Genomic DNA, 23,087 nt, shown 5'->3' with positions numbered 1-23,087 from the left:
CATGCTGGGAATTGTAGTAAGAGAGAGTCAGAGACAACCCTGATGGAAATATTACATCATCCTGACGTGCCTAATTTGCAATGGTTGCAGTGACTGGCTGGGACGCTCCTCTGTTTCTTACTCTGGTAGAGGCTGCTGATGAGAAAACGCCCCGTGCGTTGTGTTTGTAGTAACAGATACGTTTCTTAATCGCCCCGAGTCCTTGCTCAGCAATTCTAATTCCAACATGTCGGAACAGCCGGAGCTCAGCGGCCTCAGCGACAAAGCAGCCTACCACGTCTGCTCCAACCCGGATCCCAGTACCAGGGTAAGCGGGGGACTGGGGGAGGAAGCTGCTGATGAAAGAGGCAATCTGGGGAGATAGGGGATTAGGAAGAACGTGGTAACGAGGAAGGTGAAGTGATAGGGGGAGTGGGGAACGTGCAGTGAGCGAGACACGGAGTCTGGCCTCTGAGACGCTCAAGGGAGCAGCGGGAGAGTGCAGATTCCTGTGGCGCCCTTACCTAATGGGGCAAGGGGAGGATCTCCTTATGCAGCCCCAATGGTGGTTTCCCCTCTCACCTGGATTTCTCTGTAGTTGAGTAACTAAGTCTGCATACAGTTGGACGGCGTCTCCCGCACACTGTTAGAGGGACTCTTCGATCCTTGATACCCACTGCGTTTAACAAGGCTGGTGTAAACTTTTCTCGGGGGCTGGATCGGAGCCATTTGACAGAAAAATCTATCCGATTTTACTTTTTTTTTTTTTACTTTTTTTTTCTTTCTCTTTTTAGACGTGGGTCCCTGTCACTTTTCTTATCTCAAGGACAGTGCGGAAAGGATCGGCTTCCCATTTTAAAGCTTATAATTGCAGCCAGTAATAATGATAAATCAGTTCTGATAGCAAAGCAACAGGATCAGATGTAGAAAGGCTCAAATATTCTTAGTGTGCTGCATTTGAATCACGGGGGGGCGGGGGGACCTTGAGTAAAAGTTAGGACAAACTCATTTTTAGATCTTTGTTGCAGTTTAGCACAGTACTTCACAGGATCTTTTATTCTGAAAAGGGATTGGCTGGAGAAAACTCCATAGACTAGTTTTACATGATTGCCTTGTTTTGGAGGGGACTATGCAATAATATTTGAACCATTCTTGATATGGAATTTTATCTTGTAAATTATTTGTTAGGGCTAGACTCCCAAGGACTGTTTCCATTTTACATCAAAAAGTGAATTCTTATGGCCACAAAATAACTGAAATTTCCTTGTGGCCTGATGACAATACATTTAAAATAAAGCATTGGCAAATTAGAAGAAATTGAGAGGAAAAAAAAAGAAGCAATCTACTCAGTAGCATTAAGAGGCAAGAACGGAGTCCGAGGGAGACAGAAAAATGCTGGATCTGGGTATTGTTATGTTATCCAGACATTAAAGCTCATGCTTCAGAGCTTTGAGTGGTCATCTGCAGAGATCAGGAAGGATTTTTGATCCCCTTTGCCACCTTTCCCTGAAGCATCAGAGATTGGTCCCAGTTGGAGAGACAACGGGATAGAATGTACCAGGCCACTGAAGTGGTACAGAGAATCACAAGATTTGGGGTCAGGAGGAAATTTTCTCCCAGGTCAGATTGGCAGGTACTTAGTTTGGGGTTCCACCCCCTCCCCCTTCCTCTGTAGAATGGGTCATGGTTCATCTGGTGGGATCATCTGAGCATATCTCACCTAATAAATTCTGTGCTATTGCAAGGGCTTTAGGCACTGGTGGTACCTTAGCCTCTCTTGTTCTATGTCTGGGGCATGCAACAGTTAAATCTCTTGTGGACTGAAATGCTTTGGTCTAACTGAAGTCTTAGGGCGGGGGTAGGCAAACTTTTTGGCCCGAGGGCCACACCTGGGTGGGAAAATGGCATGCAGGACCATGAATGTAGGGCTGGGGCAGGAGTTTGGGGTGTGGGAGGTGGTGCAGTGTACAGGAAGAGGCTCAGGGCAAGGGATTTGGGTGGAGGAGTTGTGCAGGGTGTACAAGGGGGCTCAGGTCAGGGGGTAGGGGTGTGGCAGGGGGCTCAGGGCAGGGGGTTGGGGTGCGGCAGGGGGTTCACGGCAGGGGGCTGTGGTGCAGGAGGCGTTTGGGGTGTGGGCTCCAGGGTGGCAGTAGCGTGCACCGGGGCCAGGGTAGGCTCCCTGCCTGTCTGCCCGCCCTGGCTACGTGCTGCTCCTGGAAGCAGCTGGCACCATGTCCCTGCAGCCCCTGGGGAAAGCGGGGTTGGGGGAGGGTAGAGGGTTCCGCGCACTGCCCTCACCTGTGGGTACCTGCCCGTAAGCTCCCATTGGCTGCGGTTCCCCTTTCCCAGCCAATGGGGGGGCGGTGCCTATAGGCGAGGGCAGGAGGCGGTGCCTATAGGCGAGGGCAGCGCACGGAGCCCTCTGCCCCTTTCCTCTCTCCCCTCTTCCCCCCTGCTCCTGGAGGGATGTGGTGCCTTCCGGTGGTGCCACAGGGGTGGCAATCCTGCGGGCCAGATCCAGAGCCCTGACGGCTGGATCCGGCCTGCAGGCCATAGTTTGCCCATCCCTGTTTTAGAGCATAATATAGGATTATCGGGGTGAAATTTAATGGCCTGTGATATAAAGGTGGTCATACTAGATGATCTGATGGTCCCTTCTGTCCTTATGTTCTGTTTAAAGAGGTATACATCTAGAGGTGTAGTTTGAGCCCCCCAAGAGTGGTTCAAATGGAGTAACTATGTGTAAAGGGATGGAAACAAAGATAAAGTATGTTAGCTTTTTTTGGTTTTTAATTTAAGTAACAAAATACCAAAGCATTTATCATTGGTGAGGGAAAACAATTACTTCGCAGGTTTCAGAGTAACAGCCATGTTAGTCGGTATACGCCAGAAGAAGAGGAGTACTAGTGGCACCTTAGAGACTAACCAATTTATTTGAGCATAAGCTTTCGTGAGCTACAGCTCACTTCATCGGATGCATACTGTGGAAAGTGTAGAAGATCTTTTTATACACACAAAGCATGAAAAAATACCTCCCCCCACCTCACTCTCCTGCACCAGCACCACTCCAGCAGGAGAGTGGGGTGGGGAGAGGTATTTTTTCATGCTTTGTGTGTATAAAAAGATCTTCTACACTTTCCACAGTATGCATCCGATGAAGTGAGCTGTAGCTCACGAAAGCTTATGCTCAAATAAATTGGTTAGTCTCTAAGGTGCCACAAGTACTCCTTTTCTTTTTGCAATTACTTTGCGCAGTACTGTAAATTTGCAAAGCACTTTACAGACTAATATCTTTTATCAATAATTATGTAGGCCCTGTAGGTGTTTGCAGGGTCAGGGCAATAGACTTATAGACATACCATGTATGTATTTATGTTTATAACTTTTTGGTCCTACTGATCTTAACAATATCCTTCTAAATTATTGATTCAAAATAAAAGCCCAACTTCATGTATCTGTATTGGCATCTTAATGTGCTTTCCTGAGTAGCATAACTACTATAATTTTTCTCTAGGATTTTCTGTTGCAGCAGACAATGTTACGAATAAAAGATCCTAAGAAGTCACTGGATTTTTATACAAGAGTTCTTGGAATGACGTGAGTAAAAATTGCATGAGATAAGGTTTGTCTTAAATATATTTTAATGATCCATTCATCTGAAAAGCAAACGTTGGCATTTAAGTCTGATGATTCAGCCTGGTTCATGTTAATCAGCTAGTGCCCAATTTGGTGACTCACTTGACTTAATCTTCGTGATTGAGGATTTCTATAGTACTCTTACATTTTAAATTAAAAAAGGTGAAATCAAAATAGTTTTAAATCAAATGTTATACTGGGAAAATTATCAGCTTTTTGTTGCTAGTTTTGCTAATTGCCAAAGTTGTTTGCTTATATATAGGCTTGGAAGGATTAGATTTTTGTTGGTAAATGTCAATTTCATGTATGCTCACAAACTGAGGAAAAAATATTTCCGTCTATGTTAATCGAAATTTAGATGAGCAAAGTAAGAAAAATTCTGCTTGGAAACTTTTATTAGAGTTTGATTTAAGGATTTGTTTTTGTTTGTATATTTTATTTTATTGTATATTAACAGGTGATGTTAACTATTTGTTTTAATGGTTAAAACAAATAGTTAAAACAGATTTAACTTTTTTGAATCTCAGCATCAACTATCATTAATTATTATATGACTCTGTCATTTTGTGATTCTGCCCCATTAGTTCCCACAACTCTGAACATTTAAATCTATAAATATGCGGTGGGCCCGGAACTTTAAAACAAACCTTCATATTATCCACCAAAATTATTTTTACAAAATAAAAATTGAATTCTGCTAAGTCTGCTTATATAAAAGCTTACAGGCTTTCTCCTCTCTGATGCTGCAGTTAAATAATCATACAGAAATTGTGATATTGCAGTAATTTTCTTAGTAATAAAATTCTGTCCTAAGCACGATACTCTGACTTAATTGAAGGATAAACAAGAAGCTGAAGTCTTAGGACTATTAAAAGATTTCTAGGGTTGCTCTGTCTGCCCTAGCTTTCTAGTGTTCTCGGCTCTTAGGTGTTTGCCCCAGAAGGTGGTAGGCATCCCAGCCCACTCATGTGGGGAATGTTGCTGGGAGGCTAGTGCCCTGCAGTGGCATTTTGTTTGTGCTTAAAATTCATTTCAAACATCAAGCACAGCAGAAGGGCCCTGAAACAAAGTTCTGGCAGATCTGAAACATTCTGACCTATGAAAAAGCACCATCTAAAGTTAATAAGGAAAATATTTTCCAAATATTTTCACGAGTGAAAGGTTCAAGAAGCAGTGGGTTTAATCAGAAATGAGAAGTGAATGAATATCTCTGACTGAGCTATTTCATATAAACTGTATTTGTTACTTAGTGAGAAGTGATTGAAACAGAGTATATATTAGTCTGAGTGACCTATGTCTCCTTGGAGGAGATTTAGTGTTGGCTGAAAAAGATTGAATCACAGACGTGAACAGGCATACTGAGTCAGGTATTTCCTATACTGCTTTTTTTGTATTGTATGAAAAGTGAGACATTAAAACATCTTTATTGCTGGAAGGCAAATAAAATTGATTATGGATTCTCGGAGTACAAACCTTGATTTATTTTCTTGAAGCTAATGGATTTTCACAGGAAATGCCATACCAGATTAGACTAGTAGTCTATACCTAGTACAGTATTCTGTGTCTGACAATAGCTAATACCAAATACCTCAGAGGACTGTGCATGAATATCTGTAACTGCCAATAAAGAAACAAAGCTTCCTTTATGGGCAGGCTTTCCTAACCCAAGGCATCTAGCAGCTGGCTTGTTCCATGAAATATGAAGGTTCTGTATCCTGTTGTTTTTCTATCTTTCTATCCTGTCTAATGTAAGTGTGAACGTTCTCATCCATCTAAATGTATGTTATTGTTGGGTGTGGGGTTTTTTTCTTTTTTTTTTAATTCTGCTATGCACTGGCCTCAGTGATATCTTGTGGCAATGAGTTCAACAGATTAATTGTATTGAGTTTTAAAAAATAAATACTCTTACTAGTTTATTGCCTGTTAAGTCTTCGGTGAAAAAAATAAATAAGGAAGATGGACATAAGCACCCTTATGGAAACTCTCATGCACAAGGCATTGAATACCAGTCTCAGACTTGAGATTTTTATTCTAGTGTACCTACAGTTACTAGTTTTCAGAGGTTCATAAGTTTTTTTTTTAATTGATTTCCAAACATGTTCATGAATATAGCTCTCAAGAATATTTCCATGACATACATTTGAAAACTGAACCACCTTTGTGGGGCTGTGGGAGGGCAGGGAAGAGAATAGTCATAATTCTCTAAAGGGAGAAAGTGGGTGGTGTTTTGTTTGTTTGTTTGTTTGTTTGTTTGTTGTGGTATTTTTTTTTGTAGTTGACTTGCAGTCTAGTTGCAACTTTAAAAATGCCATCAATTATGACTCTCTTGTTTTTAAAATTGTTGCCTTTTAGATTGCTCCAAAAATGTGACTTTCCCACTATGAGATTTTCACTTTATTTTTTGGCTTATGAAGATAAAAATGATATCCCAAAAGATACAAAAGAGAGAACAGCTTGGACTTTCTCTAGAAAGGCTACACTTGAACTAACACAGTAAGTGTTAACTCCAGCTTTTTACAGTTCACTTCTGCTTATATTTAATGGATATTAGTTACAACTGTGTGCTTTGCACTAGGTTATATTATTGTATTTTGTTTTATCTGATCATGGTTGTGTACAATTAACGTAATGTGGAAAAATACTTCCTCTTTTATATCATCATAAAAGTATGGCTTGGATGCTGGAAATGACAAGTAGATGGATGCTGGATACCTGAACAAGTAGAACTGTGCTTTTTCTCAATATTCACTAGCCCCAACATAGCATAAAGGAGGGGGAAACTGCTTCCTGAGGAAAACGTTAATTAAGGGAGAGCAGTGAAAAGGAAGATGAAGGGGTCCAGTGTACTAGAAAAGGAATTTTAGAGAACAGCTATGAGGCGGTTGTGGTGTACTGGACTGAGGATACAGTTGGGAGTCCAATCTGGATTCTATCCCCAGCACTGCTATTAACTCACTGTGTGACCTTAGAAAAGTCTATTTAAGTTTTCACTGTATAGAGTACTTTGAGACTGATGGATTAAAAGTGGTATAGAAGAGGGACGTAAAATTATTTTGTCTTTGTTTTTTGAGTGCATGTGGCTCTTTTAATGTCACTTTATCATGTAATACTACAGCGATGGGAGAAATTTGCTTGAAGTCTCAATTGTTACACAGAATGACTATTTTGTCAGTGTGCCACCATGTGTTTTGACATGGAAATAAAATGTATCCTAAATGTTTTGACAGCTGGTAATGATAGGTGCTATGATAATTTATGTAGAGACATAGAGAACCTCCCAAATAGACCAGAACACAAACTTAATAAAACAAATTTGTACTCCCCCGTTGTGCTATTTCAGGTCCCTCTTCCCTCCACACCCAGTGAATAGCTGAGAGCTGACCCCTGCAACACCCCCTCTTCCTAATCTATATGAGGTTAGAGCCCCATCCCAACCCTTCCAGAGTTGAGCCTGAATCCTTGAGAGGAGCAGAATCCAGACACAGCTAGAGCCACAGCAGTAGTGGGGAAGCAAGCTTGGCTCAGTCTGCCTGCCTCCTAGTGTAGGGAATACACCTTCAAAGTCCCAGAACTGTTACTGCCAACCTATGACATCATTAACAATTTGCAAACATGTGCTAGGGAAGGGATTTTATTCTGGGAGAGTGGATTGTAATGACTCTGGAAAAGTGGCTGAGGGTAGCCTATGGTTGAATGGTGGAGAGAGGGCAGGGCAAAGGGATTTAATATATTTAAGTGTTCTTGGCAGGAGTGTTGTCTAATAACAATGAAAGATGGGAAATTCAGTAATAGGAAGCAGTCAGGAATTCAGTTTCAATGAGCCAGAAGAAATAGAATGAAAATTAGTGAAAGGTTAACACTTATAAAACATCCTACAGCTTATATTTGTATTAAGCCACAAGATTTGCAAATGAGAGCTGAATAATTGTATGACCTCTTATATTATTGTTACTCCATTTCCATCTGTTGAATTGCCTATTATGACTGTTTAGCTCTTTGGTACAGGATCTGTTTCTTAATGTGTGTTTGGTCAGACTTTAATATAATGGGGCCCCAACTCTGATTGGAGTCTTCAGGCACAACCATAATTAAATTAATATAATACTATTTGATATGAGTGTAGTGGTCCAGAGACATCTACACAGAACACGTCACAGGACACCACCAGTACCAGGTTGAGTAACCATGAATGCCAACCAGGGAAATAACCCCTTCCTTCCCTGATGAATCAAGGGATGTACCCCACCCATGTACTTATTCTCTACACCAGTACTGATTTGGACTCTTAATACATTCCATGGGTGGCGTACCCCAGCCCATTTATCCACTGACGCTTTTAAAAACTCCCACACCCCAATCTGGATTTATGTGATATGTTTGTACCTCATGAACCTTGTAACCGATACTTGCAATCCCCCATAACCCAAGCCCGACCCCAGATGTACAGTACCTTCCCCCTTAACTTGTGTAAATTTGATTTTAAACATTAACTTTAATAAAATTTTTAGTTCGTATGTGTGAGTCCATATGTTGCACAAACTCCAAAAAAATTATCTTAGGGTATGTCTTCACTAGCAATGCTGAAGTGCTGCCGTGGCAGCGCTTTAACATGGCTGTGTAGTCGGGGCATCAGCACTGGGAGAGAGCTCTGGTTTTTGTTTTCTGTTTTTTTGTTTTTGTTTTTTTTTAAACTAAATGAAAAAAAAAAACACCCCACCTCCATGAGGGGAATAGCGCTGGGAGCACAGCTCCCAAGGCTGGTGCACTGTCTATACTGCCACTTTACAGCGCTGAAACTTGCAGTGCTGAGGAGGTGTTTTTTCACACCCCTGTACGAGAAAGTTGCGGCAGTGTAAAGTGGCTTGTAGATGAGGCAAAAGAGAACATTTTAAATTATCACAATGAGAACATGGAAATATAAGTTATCCTTCTGCAAACAATGTTCAAATTCCAAACACGGGGAAATTGCATTCAGAGTTCCATCTATAGATGCATTTTGAATTAATCCATTTCTGTAGTATCTAAATGCTGTAACTTTGGGAGAATGTTCTGATAGGCATTATTCTATGAATGAGGACAGCTGTCCCTGAACTGTAGGGATCTAGACTATAATGTATTCTTGGCTGTGGGTAATGCCATATATTTCTAAATATTCTTTGATTCTTCTCAGAATTTTTTTTTAAACAGCATGCTGCTCTTCCTTTTATATTAATTATGTTTTTCCCTTTCTCTCATAGTAATTGGGGCACTGAAAATGATGAGAATCAGTCTTACCACAATGGCAATTCAGATCCTCGGGGTTTTGGTATGTTTTAGAGAAAGTTACGCACTGCAGTCATTTTTCTTCTTTTCAGAGTCTGATTGTCTCTAAGTCGTTAGACCATTGAATTGAGAAAATGTTCATATGTAAAATAGAGCCATAAGTTAAGTGTACAGGTTATTGGAACAGTTCTACTACTTTGTTATGATAACTGTACACTAATAACATTTTTATTGTACAGTTATGTGGATGAAGTGACTTAGCATTGTGGATTAGTTTAAGTAAAAAGTACTCATTTTGGAAACTTGAAGAGATTTTGAAATCTGGACTTTTACCTCTGTTTTTCCGATATACAGACCCTTGAAAATTAGGAATAAGAACTTGTGGGTAAATATATTGTCTTAAGAATAATAAGCCACAGTTGTAGTTTGTACATACACTTGCTTTAAGAGTCAATTTTATCATTGTTTCTGATAGACATTTTAACATTAAGATTTTAGTAAAAGATAGTAAAAATAATATTTTATCTCTGGTTGCTCCCAGTGTTGAGACTTAGCTAAAGAACATGAACTTGGATCTTGGTTGGAACTTTGTGTGTAATTAGAAGAACATTCAATTTTTTAAAATATAAGATTGAGTTTCGCTCAGATATATGGGTGAGAGCAAAATTTGGCCCTGACGTGCAGAGGAATTCTGTGACTGGATATTCTGAATGTCTGAAAGGTCACTGATACGATTTATCAAATACATTTTTTAGACTCGACTATTTAATTTGATATTTGGAGTTTCTGAACTGATCCCTGAACCTGGGAACAAGTGATTAGTGTACTTGCCTTTATAAACACAATATTAGTGTTTAAATTCTTACCCTATTTTGTAAATACAGAAAACTTCCTGATACTTGGACTTACTGTTTTTTATGAACACTTTTGCCTTTACCTTTCAATTTCATTTTTCTTCAACTCTGATTCTATTGTGTATATCACTGTGTCACTAGAGTATTCTGCAAAACGTTTTAACTTTTGAGACCCTATGAAACAGCTAGGTTACTGGGAGAAGATAAAAATGCCAAAAATGATAGTACCCTTAATAGATTTTTTTTTTCCAGAAACTAAAACAGGGCTTTCCTTGAGTAAATTATTTTAACACATTTAGATGCATTTTAGATGAGCTAACTTGGAAGCTCTTTGCATAGGGTAAAGTGCTTGTCATATTTTGGTACTGTAACAACAATCCATTTGTTGTAATTTTTGCTCATTTATGCACTGTGTATTCTGCCTCTGCTTACTCTGTTGCACAGGTCACATTGGAATTGCAGTCCCTGATGTAGCTGCAGCTTGTAAGAGGTTTGAAGAGCTGGGAGTGAAATTTGTGAAGAGACCAGATGATGGTAAGTCTTCACCAAGTCATCTTATCAATATGATTTGATTCTTAATGATTTTTTTTCCCTAGTAAACTGTGACTTCATCTTTCTTTCATGTATTATTAGGGGAGGAGGCTAGGTGATATAGGTTTTTAATAGCTGCTGTGACTTCTTGAATTCATTCATCATCCTCAGGTTTTGCTAGAGCCAATCAAAGTTTCTCTCTTTTATACACTAGGAAAAACTTATATTTGGCCAGCCCCAGAGTAACTTCTGGAAATCTGGTCAGCTATCTATGGCTAAAGTTTGTGCACTTTTGTTGCTACTTCAATTGACCATGTTGTGTTATCTCTTCTATTCCATATAGAATTTCATATGGCAGCAATCCTATGATTGGGGAACGTTTGTCCTATGTGCCAAATTCACATGTAACATCTGTGTTGTTTCATTTTAACATCCTAAAAGCCTAACGAAATAATCTATCCATCAAAATTGGGAAGGTTCCGCAACTTGTCATACATTGCAACCCTAACAGTCCCCTCTTAATTGTCTTTTCTTCCAAAGGATACAAATGTGCTATCTCTGTCCTCTTTTTAAATAAAAAACTTTACTCGTTGTATCATTCTGGTTACTTTCTGCTGTATCAATTCTAGATAATTAGGGCCTTACCAAATTCATGGTCCATTTTGATCAATTTCACGGTCATAGGATTTTTATAATAGTCAATTTCATGGTTTTAGGTGTTTACATCTGAAATTTCATGGTGGTGTAACCGTGAGGGTTCCACCCACAAGGGGGTCATAAAGTTGTTGTAGGGGGGTTGCGAGATTTCCACAGTCACTTCTGTGTTGCCTTCCGAGCTGGGCTCGGAAGACAGCAGCCCTGGCGCTTCCTGCAGCCAGGGGAGGTACCTGGAGTTGGGTCTGATCTTCCTCCAACAGCAGCCTTGCAGGGGAAGTGGATTGTAATGACTCTGGAAGAGAGTCTCTGCAGAGGCAGGGCAGCTCACACTGCCTGCGTCCCCCCTCCCTGGCTCCCAGAGCTGCCTGGCTGCGCCTCCACAGAAAGGAGGGCAAGGGAGAGCCGCAGGCAGCAGCTCAGCCCTGGCCCCTGGGCAGAGAGAGAGAGAGAGAAAGCAGCAGCAGTCTGTCTGTCTGTCTCTCTTTCTCACACACACATATATAATATCTGGGGGGTTGTGGGGACAGACAAATGGAGTCTGGGTGGGGGAAGGAGCAGCAATGGGCACCCCGGGGCTGGCACTGAGTACAGAGGGGACTTCCTGGATGGGCGAAAGCAACACCCTCTGCCTCCCCCCCGGCAGAGCAGACCCGGGCTGCAGCTGGCTCCCTCCATGACTCCTCCCCCACCCCACAGAGACCCACACAACCCTGAGACCCCCCCTTTGTACCTCCAGAGACAGCTCTCCTGCTCCCGAGCTCCCTACAATCTCCCCTTTTGCACCCCCCCCCCGCAAGCCCATTGGCTGGGAGGCTCCCAGCCTATTGGCCATAGTGGCCAATGGGAGCTGTGCCTGAGTTGCAGAGGCAGACCTGCCTGGCCGCACCTCCGAGGGGAAGCCGCAGGTGAGCAAGCCCTGGAGGGGAAGCCGCAGGTGAGCAAGCCCCGGTTGGTTGTCGTCATCACAGGCACAACAATTCTCTGTTTGAGAATTTAACTTCACTGAGGCAAGTAATTCAATCTGCTCTTCCTTTCCAGACATTTGTGGCTTTTCCTGTAAGAAAACTTACAATTTCGTTGCAAAGAAGTCCATTTATAGTTTTTTCACTTGAAGTATATTTTCTTGTTTATAACCTCATTTATTTTGTTAACTCAGTTTCATCGGCAATTTTAAAAGACACTTGAATTGTAGTCACTGTTTTTTTGGGGGTTTTTTTTCCCTCCATTGGTCTAAAAACACATGGAAGATGTGCAGATTTTTATTTCTGTGGGCCAAACCACCCTATGTGGAAATGTCTACACAGCCGACGTTAATGCTCTCCCAGCGCTGTAATAAAACCACCTCCACGAGGGGAATAGCTACCAGTGCTGGGAGCACAGCTCTCAACACTGTAGCAGTGTCTACACTGCCACTTTTCAGCACTTTACAGTTATTTCACACCCCTGAGCGAAGAAAGTTTCTGCGCTATAAGTGGCAGTGTAGACAAGGCTTAAATGTCTGAGCTAGAAAAGCTCTGCAAGAGTAAGGATCCCCTCAGGAAATTGTCCTCAAGTTATTCGTTCTTCTGGGCATTCCATTCTATTGTTCCCTCCTATAGTGATATTTATCAGTGTTTCCACCCACAGGGGAGATCCAGAAGACCTGGATCAACCCAGCAGTGACTCTGTCTCTACCCTTGTTCTGTCCGCTCCCTCTATCAGCCCCTTTGGCCTCCCTAGGATTCCCCCTACCATTAATCTCTCTGGGTCTTCTTTCTCTGGAGCTTGTCATAAAGTTAAGCCTGTCACTCCAGGTTCTTATCTCTGTAATGTATTTATATATTTATTAAGTGTTAATTAATGCACTATGGGAGTCCCCCTATTCCCCCTTCAGCCCTCTGTATAAATTGATCCCCTTCTTCCCATAGGGTTTTCTGCAGCCCTAGGGCAGCAATAACCCCTGTGCCTTTGCAATAAGGTGAGGGTAGGAGACCATGGGTTCCCTATTTATGTGATTTGCAAGAAGTAGTATTATTACTCAGGGTACCACATGTGTTTAAATGATGTAAGTGCCTTGTAAAATCCTAAAGCAAGCTCATTTTCATTTCTCATGTAGTAATCTCATACTGTATACACACATTTTTTCATTAATTATGAGTTGAATTTATTATTTATTAGCTAGCTAGGTTACTGTATTTTTTCAGTGTGGAAAATTATGTGTGCTATTTTATGGGTTGAATGATTGAATGACATAACTCTCCCCACCCCCAATGTCTGTCACTAAATCCGGTAATTTTGTCAAGTGTTCGTCGTGCAACGTGGTGGTGCCTACCTCTGCTTATTGGTGTAACCAAAACTGCAGACAGAACCAAATTGGATTACCTGTATTCCTCTTTCTGTTATGTTTTTTCTTTTCTTTTTACTGCTGTTAAATCCTCTGAAAACTTGTTTTTATCCATTACTAACCTAAGCAGTCTTCTAGTTATTGTGGTATAGAATAGGACTATTGAGGGGTATTTTTTTCCCCTTTGAATTGTATAATCTTTTATATTTCATGCAGTGGAGAGAGTGTTAAAATATTCCTCTGGGGTCTATATTGAGAGAAAATCTCATTGCATAATCGGCTTTAAAAAAAAATCTGGCAGGGAACCAAGAAAAATCTGTATTATCAAACCTATTCCTGTATGAAGGGACCTCACAGCTTCAAGACAGAACTCACTTTCCCTGTCTTCTATTAGTTGCTCCTGTCAGTAACTGCCTTTCATGAAAACTTTGTCATGATAGCATCTTTCCAACAGGAGAAGAAAATGGCTCTCCTTTTGGAGCACTGATTCCTACCTGAATTGGAGTGTAACATCACAGAGCACGCTATTGTCTCTGTGATACCCCCACTTTCTGTTCACCATAGGAAGAAATAGACCCTCTCTACCTGTGCTAGAGATCTTCTGAAATCACACATAGTGATATAACTGAAGCCCTATGGTTCTTTCGCTGGAACTAGCATTGGTATGTGTGACCCTAGTGCAGAGGCTGGGAATCAACTTTTTAAATACCCTGATGGATAGTATAAGAGCAAGAGTTTGAAAGGAGACCTCATATAACCTTTTTTCTAGTTCGTCAATTTCTCTGTCAAAGCAAATGGCAATTAAACGTCTTTGCTGATAAACTTAAATTTAAAAAAAATCATGAAGTACATAACATGCTGGCAGTATTTACCTGAAGCGTCCCGCCTTGTTAGCAGGTGTTGGTGCTGCTAGGAAAGGTTTAAGTGGGTGCTGTTCACTTTGAGATAGGTGACTCAATACCATCACCTGGGCAGAAAGAAAGTGGAGAAGGGAGAATCTAGATGTGAGTTGAATAGTCCTCAGGGAGGAACCCTAGGATCAGCCATGCCTGGGAAAAAGGCGTGAGCTGAATTTTGGCTTTAACAAACAAAAGCACAAAAATACAACAGCCACCAGGAAGAGCTAGTGTTTGGACTTTACATTCATTGTTTGTATAGGAGGTTGGAAAAGGCCTCTGATGACATAGCAGTGAAGCAAAAAGCAATTTTAAAATGGCAATTTTATAACATTGGTTCCAACTTTTGCAGTTAAGCTGAACTACAACATGACAGGGTTATAGTGTCACTTCAGTTATGTCAAGTATGATATGATAATGAGCAAACTTGCACAAATACTATCTGTCCCATAGTTTTAAAGCACAAGTTAATCATATAAACTGCTTCCCTGACTGTCTTTAAAAGTCTGAACTGGATCCTCGGGGTTGGTGATGAAATATGATCTAGAACACATTATTTTAACTGCCTGCTCTGTCTGCCACGCAAAGACACGAGGCAATCTTGAAACCATAAATCTGTGTCATTCTTGTCAGTGTAAAATATGCATCTTAATCTTTAAAGACTAGTAAGATTGTTCTTAACTATATCTAAAAATATGTATCTTTTTATTGTAGGTAAAATGAAAGGACTTGCATTTATTCAGGATCCTGATGGCTACTGGATTGAAATTTTGAATCCTAACCACATGGTGACCCTCATCTAGTTTTAAAGTAACATACTATACAATAGGTACAAGCCTTCTCCAGGAGGCTGAAAACATATAACATACTCTACTATTCATGAGACATATACTTGACTGACAGAAATTAACATCACCCACAAATAGTTCTTTACCAATCCTGTTAAAACCTCATCTTGCTTGAATTCCCCCTTGTATTCTTCTTTTGTTTTCTTTTTTGTGATGCCACTGCTTCCTGTTTCTAATTAGAATATAATACCATCTGTGTTCTGAAAATGCACTCATGCACATTCACCATTTATGCAAAAATTAGTATATTCTCCCCTTCGGGGCTGATTGAGTTAGTGAAATTTTGGCTGCACAATATAGCTATGTTTGAACCAGCCTGAGAACTGGTATATTGGGGGTGGGATATGTGAGTAGGAAGATTGCTGTTTCTTACGTCGTGTAGGTCTACCACCTGTGACAGGTTTTTTGTTTGTTAAACTTGGAGAGGGGATAAAACACTTTAAACTAGTCTTTTGGGCCACATCTTGCTTACACTGAAGTCTGTGGCAAAATTCCTTTGAACTTCAATGGAAGCAGGATTGGGACCTTTGTGTGTACATTTAGTTATGTCAGTAAGCAGTAGACTTTCAGGTGCAACTTGTAGGTACTCAAGCTGCTTGAGACTAGAAACTTAATGGCAGTGCCACATCGAGGCCAACGGAGAGAGTTCAGTCTGTGTTGCATTTGAGCAGCTCTGACTGTTGACTGCAAGTAGGCAGAGGAAGTTTGCAGACTTATCACGTGATCTCAAGAGTGGGCATCTTAAGAGCATAGAATCTGAACATCTATTCTAAAAATCAAGGGCTATGCAGCAATTAGCTTACAACTAAGGAGTAGCTGAAAATGCCATGATTCCCTGTTCAGTGGCTGAGAGCTGGCAGATATACTTATCTGTGATTGTGTGTGATGCCTGGGGTGCTGCTAAATATAGTGTATTTAAAACATCTTTTATATCAAGCTACAATTTGATATAGGAGTTTAACTAAAATCCTAGTAGTTTGTGAAACCATGACTCTCTGCTGTTATGACAACTTTTTATTTGCCTTTTAAAAAATAGTGGTTGCAGTTACACTGAAGTTGTAAATAACAGGAAAACGCTTTAAGTTTATAAATCTTACATGGAGCCAGTTTCATGTTAAAGTGTTTCAGTAGCACTGAAATACTCACTTTACCGTCCCATTCCTCTGCCTGCCCAAAACCCATAACAAAACCATCTTGGTATTTAGTGCGTTCTATAAGCACTTAATAATTCCTGTTGGGACTGAACAGCCCTGAGTGATGTGACTGTTAAATTGGATAGCCCTGTGGCCTCAGATAAAAATATTTATTTCCAAATAAAGTGTCTGCAAAACTTTCAAAATCCCTCTCTACAATTCTCTGCTACTATGGTAACTATGGGCTGTATAAGAGATAAGCAGAGATGTGTGGTGACTTTCTACTGTGGGAGACAGTAAGAAGAGCCAAAAATGAAATGGTGACTTTAAGAAATATAACATTGTATATTACTTTTACTTTTCTGGGTCTAGAAGTTTTAATAGAAAATTATTGTCCAGGGACTGGTGGGGAACAGAGGAAAGAAGCTACACTTCATCTTGTTAGAACATGAACAAGCCCTGTTGGTGCAAAAATAAATAATTTAAAATAAAAAAAGTACAGCATGTCCTTGAGACAGCAGATCTGGAAGAACTTATTCTATTACAAATTGCTATGTGACTCCTAACATAGATGTGCCCAGTTTTTAATAGCTTGGAATAATTTTTACCCATTCCAAGATGGTAGGTAATAAATTTAATGCAGCAAAATATCCTTTATTAAAGCCACTGTACCTATGCCTACCTTTTCAATCTCAACAATATTCACAAAAATAAATGCAGGTTAACTTTTAGATCCTTATACCAGGAAACAATTCAATGGCCACGAAGTTCACGTTTAAAGCAAATCCTCTAGATTAATTTTGAGAGATGCAGAAAGGGCAATCTGAGAGAACTCTTAAAAACAGTCATTAGGGCTCAAGCATCTTAGGCAACCTCATCTTATGTCATACGCTTATTACTCTGATATAGGGAACAAGTATTTAGGATTTGGAAAGACAATCCTACTACCCCTCCCCTGTGCTAATTGAAACTCCCTTCTTTATTTTTTACAGCACCCATCATTGTGCTAACTACTTTACACACTTAAAGATATCACTGATTTGAAGAGCTCACAAAATAACTTTAGAAGTGGGCTGATGCATTTTGGGAAGAGAGTGTTCAATAAACAATTGAAATGGGATGTAGCCAAAAAGGATAAGGGTTACAGCAATAAGAGGAAGCATTGGTCATTTTGGGCATAAATACGTTTTGGTGGTTGTCATGTTTTCCTGTAGTTGTTGCCTCACATTTTGTAGGCATCACCGAAGGTTTTTAGGAGGAATTTGAAATGATGGGAGTGTCTTGACAGAGTAGACCTGAGTGTGTAACAAGCATAGGAAACAACATGGAAACAGTTTTGAGAAAAGCAGAAGAATGGGGCTTCGAGATAGGGTGTAACACAATAAGGATAGGTTTCAGAGTAGCAGCCGTGTTAGTCTGTATTCACAAAAAGAAAAGGAGTACTTGTGGCACCTTAATACTCCTTTTCTTTTTACAATAAGGACAGAAGTCAAAAGCTGCTAAGTCCCATTAACTTTCAATAAGACTTAGCTTGTAAGTGACTGAATCATTTTTGAAAATAGGAGTTAGGTGCTTTTGAAACATATACACCCTAAAGTCAAATTAAGTTCAGTCCTTTTTTTGAACAGAACAAGCATGATCTGGTCACACTATCAGTGGTTTTGCATACTCATGTTCCTGGGTGTGTCTACGCTGTAACCAAAAGTATGATTGCAGCTGGTGTATGCATACTCACACTAGCTTTAATATAGGTAGCATGGTTAAAAATAGCAATGAAGATGTGGCAGCATGGACCCCAGGGCAGGTTGCAAGCGTGAGCATGTATTCAGGGCTCCAGGGAGGCTTGTGCAGCCCCTGGTGAAGCCTGCACCACCACATCTTTGCTGCTATTTTTAGCCACTCTAGCTAGATTAAAGCTAGCACAGGAATGCCTATGCAAGCTGTTGTCACACATCTGATTACAAAGTAGAGAGAGCCTGTCACACTGCTACTATGATGAGAACACGGCTCTAAATGAGTCTTGAGTAAAATAACAGAAGTAGGAGTGCTAACTGTGGCTTCTTCCTCCTGCATTTCCAAGATCTCCAGGCTTGCCATGGTGCATTAGGACAGTGCTTCTCAAGCTATCTGATGTGGGGGACCGGCAATCTTTTTTTTCCAATGTGCGCACAGACTGGCAGCCAATGGCTCACACACTGGCACCGGTCCACGGACCACCACTTTGAGTAGCACTGCATTAGGAGATTATTTAGTCCACTAGTTGCACCAGTGATGGGAGTGGAGTTTTCTACAGTGAACTAATTTACATAGTTTTTGTGGTACTAAAGAAAGAAATCCGAAGTGAAAGTCAAAGGAAAGCCTAACCAAGGTCAAAATGACAAATCTTGTTAATATTTCAAAATTAGATGCTTATGAGCACAGTTTACATTGTAGGTGCACTGTTCCTCTTTAGTATTACATCAGGGATGACTCCATTACATATCAAAGTATATGTGTGACTGGAAATGTGAATGAGTAATTTTGTATGGAGTCCTGTAATCAAGCGACTGAACAATATCTTATTCCACAAATGGGATGAGTGACAGTTTCTTGCTCTGCTTTGTTGAGTGTTTAACGACATGAGGGGTTGAATGAGCGGAGGTGGGAGATAAGTGGGTTTAGAGACAGTTAAAAATCATATTAACTAACATGCATTTAGTCAATTGTTTCTGTGCAAATGCATGGGAAGACGCTGTGGTTTGGGCTTCTTGGTGACTAATATGTGTAAATGAAAATATAACTAAAATAGTAGTTGAGGTGACTGATGGCAAGATCGCACTCTTGAATATTTGAGAAAGGAGAAAGAGCTTTCATCTCTGCTTCATGGAAAGAAGCAAAGTCTAACTGTTGTTGATTTGTCGTATACCACCTCAGCTACTGAAGATTAACAGGGACTCATTTAAACCTTTAGGGAATAATTATTAAAACTGAAATGTTGACATGACAAACTAACAAAAGCCAATAAAAAACATGTATTCGCTAAAAAACAAGGAGTACTTGTGGCACCTTAGGAGACTAACAAATTTGTTTGGGAATAAACTTTTGTGGCCTAAACCCACTTCATAAGATGCATGTAGTGAAAAATACAGTAGGAAGATATATATATATATATATACACAGAGAACATGAAAAAATGGGGATTGTCATACCAACTCTAACGAGAGTAATTAATTAAGGTGGCAGGTTTCAGAGTGGTAGCCCTGTTAGTCTGTATCAGCAAAAAGAACAAGGAGTATTTGTGGTACCTTAGAGACTAACAAATTTATTTGAGCATAAGCTTTCATGGGCTAAAACCCACTTCATCGGATGCATGCAGCAGAAAATACAGTAGGAAGATATATATATATACACACACACACACACAGAACATGAAAAATGGGAGTTGCCATACCCACTATAACAAGAGTGATCAGTTAAGGTGAGCTATTATCAGCAGGATAATAATTGTTGGGAAAAAAAACAACCACCAAACCTTTTGCAGTGATAATCAAGATGGCCCATTTCCAACAATTGACAAGAAGGTGTGAGTAACAGTAGGGGAAAAAATAAGCACGGGGAAATAGTTTTACTTAGTGTAATGACCCTTCAATCTCTCTGGTCACACGATTAGACCTAAAAAGGGCAATACTACTGCAAAAAACTTCAAAAACAGACTCCAAGGAGAAACTGCTGAATTGGAATTAATTTGCAAAGTGGATACAATTAATTTGGGCTTGAATAAAGACTGGGAGTGGATGGGTCATTGCACAAAGTAAAACTATTTCCCCATGTTTATTTATTCCCCCTACTGTTACTCACACCTTCTTGTCAACTGTTGGAAATGGGCCATCTTGATTATCACTACTAAAGGTTTTTATTTTTTCTTCCTGCTGATAATAGCCCACCTTAACTCATCACTCTTGTTATAGTGTGTATGGCAACCCCCATTTTTTCATGTTCTCTGTGTGTGTATATATGTACAAAAATGATTAGGGAGGGCAACAAAAATGATTAGGGGTCTAGAACACATGACTTATGAGGAGAGGCTGAGGGAGCTGGGATTGTTTAGCCTGCAGAAGAGAAGAATGAGGGGGGATTTGATAGCTGCTTTCAACTACCTGAAAGGGGGTTCCAAAGAGGATGGCTCTAGACTGTTCTCAATGGTAGCAGATGACAGAACGAGGAGTAATGGTCTCAAGTTGCAGTGGGGGAGGTTTAGGTTGGATATTAGGAAAAACTTTTTCACTAAGAGGGTGGTGAAACACTGGAATGTGTTACCTAGGGAGGTGGTAGAATCTCCTTCCTTAGAGGTTTTTAAGGTCAGGCTTGACAAAGCCCTGGCTGGGATGATTTAACTGGGAATTGGTCCTGCTTCGAGCAGGGGATTGGACTAGATGACCTTCTGGGGTCCCTTCCAACCCTGATATTCTATGATTCTATGATCTTCCTACTGTATTTCCCACTGAATGCGTCTGATGAAGTGGGCTGTAGCCCAGGAAAGCTTATGCGCTAATAAATTTGTTAGTCTCTAAGGTACCCTAAGTACAGCTTGTTCTAATTAACCTGGGCTATTAGCAGCAGGAGGAAAAAAAAAACTTTAGTAGTGATAATCAGGGTGGCCCATTTCAAACAGTTGACAAGAAGGTGTGAGTAACAGTAAAGGGAAAATTACCATCAGGAAATAATTTTTACACAAACTAAAAACTCTTTGGGGGGAGGGGGCTGAGGAGAAGGCCCCACCCATCTCCACGATCTCACTCGTTTCCGCTGCCCCTGGGTTGGGTACCAGAGAGGGAAAGTGCTCAGCGACTCCGGGCTCAATGAGGCAGGTCGTTACTGACCCCAGCGGGGCGCCGGGGCTGATGGGAACGAGCCCGCAGCGCTGGCACACAGCTCCCAAGCCTAGGGCGTCCCGAGGCCGTAGCTATAGAGCCAGTCACGCCGGCTCCCTTGTTGCTATGTACGTCAGCACGTAGGGGCACGTCTGTCGTTGCTAGGGGAGCTCAACGTGCAGGGGGGATGACGTAGTGACGCCGCGGTGCCGAGCCGAGGAAGGGGAGGGTGCAACTGCTGCTACCACCGCTCCGGCCGGTGAGTCCTGGGGGGTTGTTGTTGGCCCGGCGCAGCATCGCCCGGGGTTGTCCTCTGTCCCCACCCACCAAGGGGGCGCGCAGCCCCGGCAAGGGGTGGTGGCGGGGCGCGCACCCCTCGCCGCGTGTGAGCGGGGGGCGGGCCCCTCCGCCCCCTGAGGGCTTCTGTGCGTCCTCTGGGGATTTCGCGGTCCCGGCCTGGGCGCCTGCTCTCCTGTGTGTCAAGGGTTGCACGCCGCGGTCGGTGTTTAGGCTGTTCCGTCCCGACCGGCCCTTGGCCGAGCCGCTGCCTCCCCTCCGGCCGCGGCTGGCACCCGCCCGCCGCCATGTCAGGGCCAGCGAATACGACCCCGGCACAGCGCTGTGAGGGGATAATTCGTGGTCCCCGGCACTGGGGAGCACAAACGGGGGCCCGCTGTAGAAACCCTGTTATTGTGCGAGGGAGGGAGTGCACCTGAAATGGCCTGTAGTGGGGAGCAGGAAAGGGGCGCGGGGGAAGCAACGTCCATAGTGTGACAGGTTTCAGTGGTAGCCGTGTTAGTCTGTATCAGCAAAAAAACCGAGGAGTCCTTGTGGCACTTCAGAGACTAGCACTTGTTTTAGTGCCCTGGCAGTGCCAGTCTAGTTAAAGTTGCATTATGACTTCTGCTTGACCTCTCCAAATACCCTAAAATCGATGGATTTAGTTGGATTTCTTTGGAGTTGAGTGTGCCTGAGGAGAGTGCAGGGTAGCGCTAGTGACTCCAATTTTGGGGGTCAGTTGAGGTAGCAGTTGTGACGACAGAAGCCTAGAAAAAAGTAGCTGTTTTTGAGAGTCTCTAGATGGCTTTTTTTTTTTTTTGGCTTGGAGCTAAAGATCAAACTATTGATGTGATGCAGCTCAAAATGGTCCCAATCTGAGTTTTTCTTAAGTTGGTACATGGTATCTACTAAGTCTGTGGGGAACCCAAATTGAGGAAAGTTTTTAAGATGGGGTTTGGTTTTGTTTTTTTACAGCATGCACGCACCAGTACAGAAAAATGGCACCATTTACAAGCTTTGAGTCTTACAGCATGTACAGTGCTCTGAAATCCAAAGGGTTACTCATATTTCTTTCAGTGTAGCAGCCGAGTTAGTCTGTATTCGCAAAAAGAAAAGGAGTACTTGTGGCACCTTAGGACTAACAAATTTATTTGAGCATAAACTTTCGTGAGTGAGCTGTAGCTCACGAAAGCTTATGCTCAAATAAATTTGTGAGTCTCTAAGGTGCCACAAGTACTCCTTTTCACATTTCTTTGAAATTTGATGTGCCTCATGAGGGTGCAAAGTAGCATTAGTAATCCAAATTTGGGATCATTTGAGCAAGGGTTACGATGTTACAACCTCCCTCCCCCCAAAAAAGATTTCTGTTGCCTTGTACTGCTAAATTGATAGGTACTAATGACTGAATGAATCACTGACCTCTTTGAGACTGGCTGTGAACTAATCCTTCAATTAACATAACTAAGGATAACTTCCCTTGCTTAATAACTTAATGTTGTAGCTGTGTAGGTCCTAGGATATTAGAGAGACAAGGTGGGTGAGCTAATATCTTTGATTGGACCAACTTCTTCTGTTGGTGAGAGAGACAAGCTTTCGAGCTCTTCCTCAGACTTCTGTGTAAAGTTTGTCTCACCAACAGAAGTTGAGCAAATCAAAGATATTAGTTCACCCACCTTGTCTAATAACAGGATAAGTTAATCATAAGTCCCCATGTAAGATAAAAGGAGTGAATGGGTTAAGTGATTGAAGGTTGGTGTAACTTGTGAGTGGGATAATTGTGGTGGCAATTCCATTTTTTGGGGGGGTATAATCAAAGTCTTTAGGAGGAAAAAATTAGCA

General features: G+C 41.5%; 2 protein-coding genes across 5 annotated transcripts in view; both read left to right on the top strand.

The window, feature by feature from the left end:
• The first annotated feature begins 19 nt into the window (after window positions 1-19).
• Window positions 20-16,325, top strand: GLO1 (glyoxalase I). Its single transcript, XM_073338554.2, has 6 exons — window positions 20-307; window positions 3,494-3,576; window positions 5,968-6,108; window positions 8,853-8,920; window positions 10,176-10,265; window positions 14,853-16,325. Exons 1-6 carry the CDS (start codon window positions 227-229, stop codon window positions 14,939-14,941), a joined length of 552 nt encoding a protein of 183 aa, XP_073194655.1. The 5' UTR covers window positions 20-226; the 3' UTR covers window positions 14,942-16,325.
• Window positions 16,326-21,081: 4,756 nt separating this feature from the next.
• BTBD9 (BTB domain containing 9) overlaps window positions 21,082-23,087 on the top strand; it is a 300,205-nt gene continuing 298,199 nt past the window's right edge. For 2 of the 4 annotated variants that reach the window (XR_012158194.2, XM_073338552.2), the window contains exon 1: window positions 21,083-21,228. The gene's annotated coding sequence lies outside the window, so the exon portion shown is untranslated. Of the gene's footprint in view, window positions 21,229-23,087 lie in introns of all 4 variants that reach the window. The other 2 variants (XM_073338551.2, XM_073338553.2) reach the window with 2 other exon arrangements.

This window comes from Lepidochelys kempii, chromosome 3, assembly GCF_965140285.1.
Source record: "Lepidochelys kempii isolate rLepKem1 chromosome 3, rLepKem1.hap1, whole genome shotgun sequence".
Lineage (NCBI taxonomy): Eukaryota > Metazoa > Chordata > Testudines > Cheloniidae > Lepidochelys > Lepidochelys kempii.
This window is presented reverse-complemented; position numbering and strand designations above follow the sequence as displayed.

Excerpts from the sequence above, each read along its gene's own strand:
- GLO1 (XM_073338554.2), top strand. The coding sequence starts at position 227 with ATGTCGGAACAGCCGGAGCTCAGCGGCCTCAGCGACAAAGCAGCCTAC. Across the intron at positions 308-3,493 it reads ACCCGGATCCCAGTACCAGG|GATTTTCTGTTGCAGCAGAC; the intron begins GTAAGCGGGGGA and ends ATTTTTCTCTAG. Across the intron at positions 6,109-8,852 it reads GCTACACTTGAACTAACACA|TAATTGGGGCACTGAAAATG; the intron begins GTAAGTGTTAAC and ends TTTCTCTCATAG.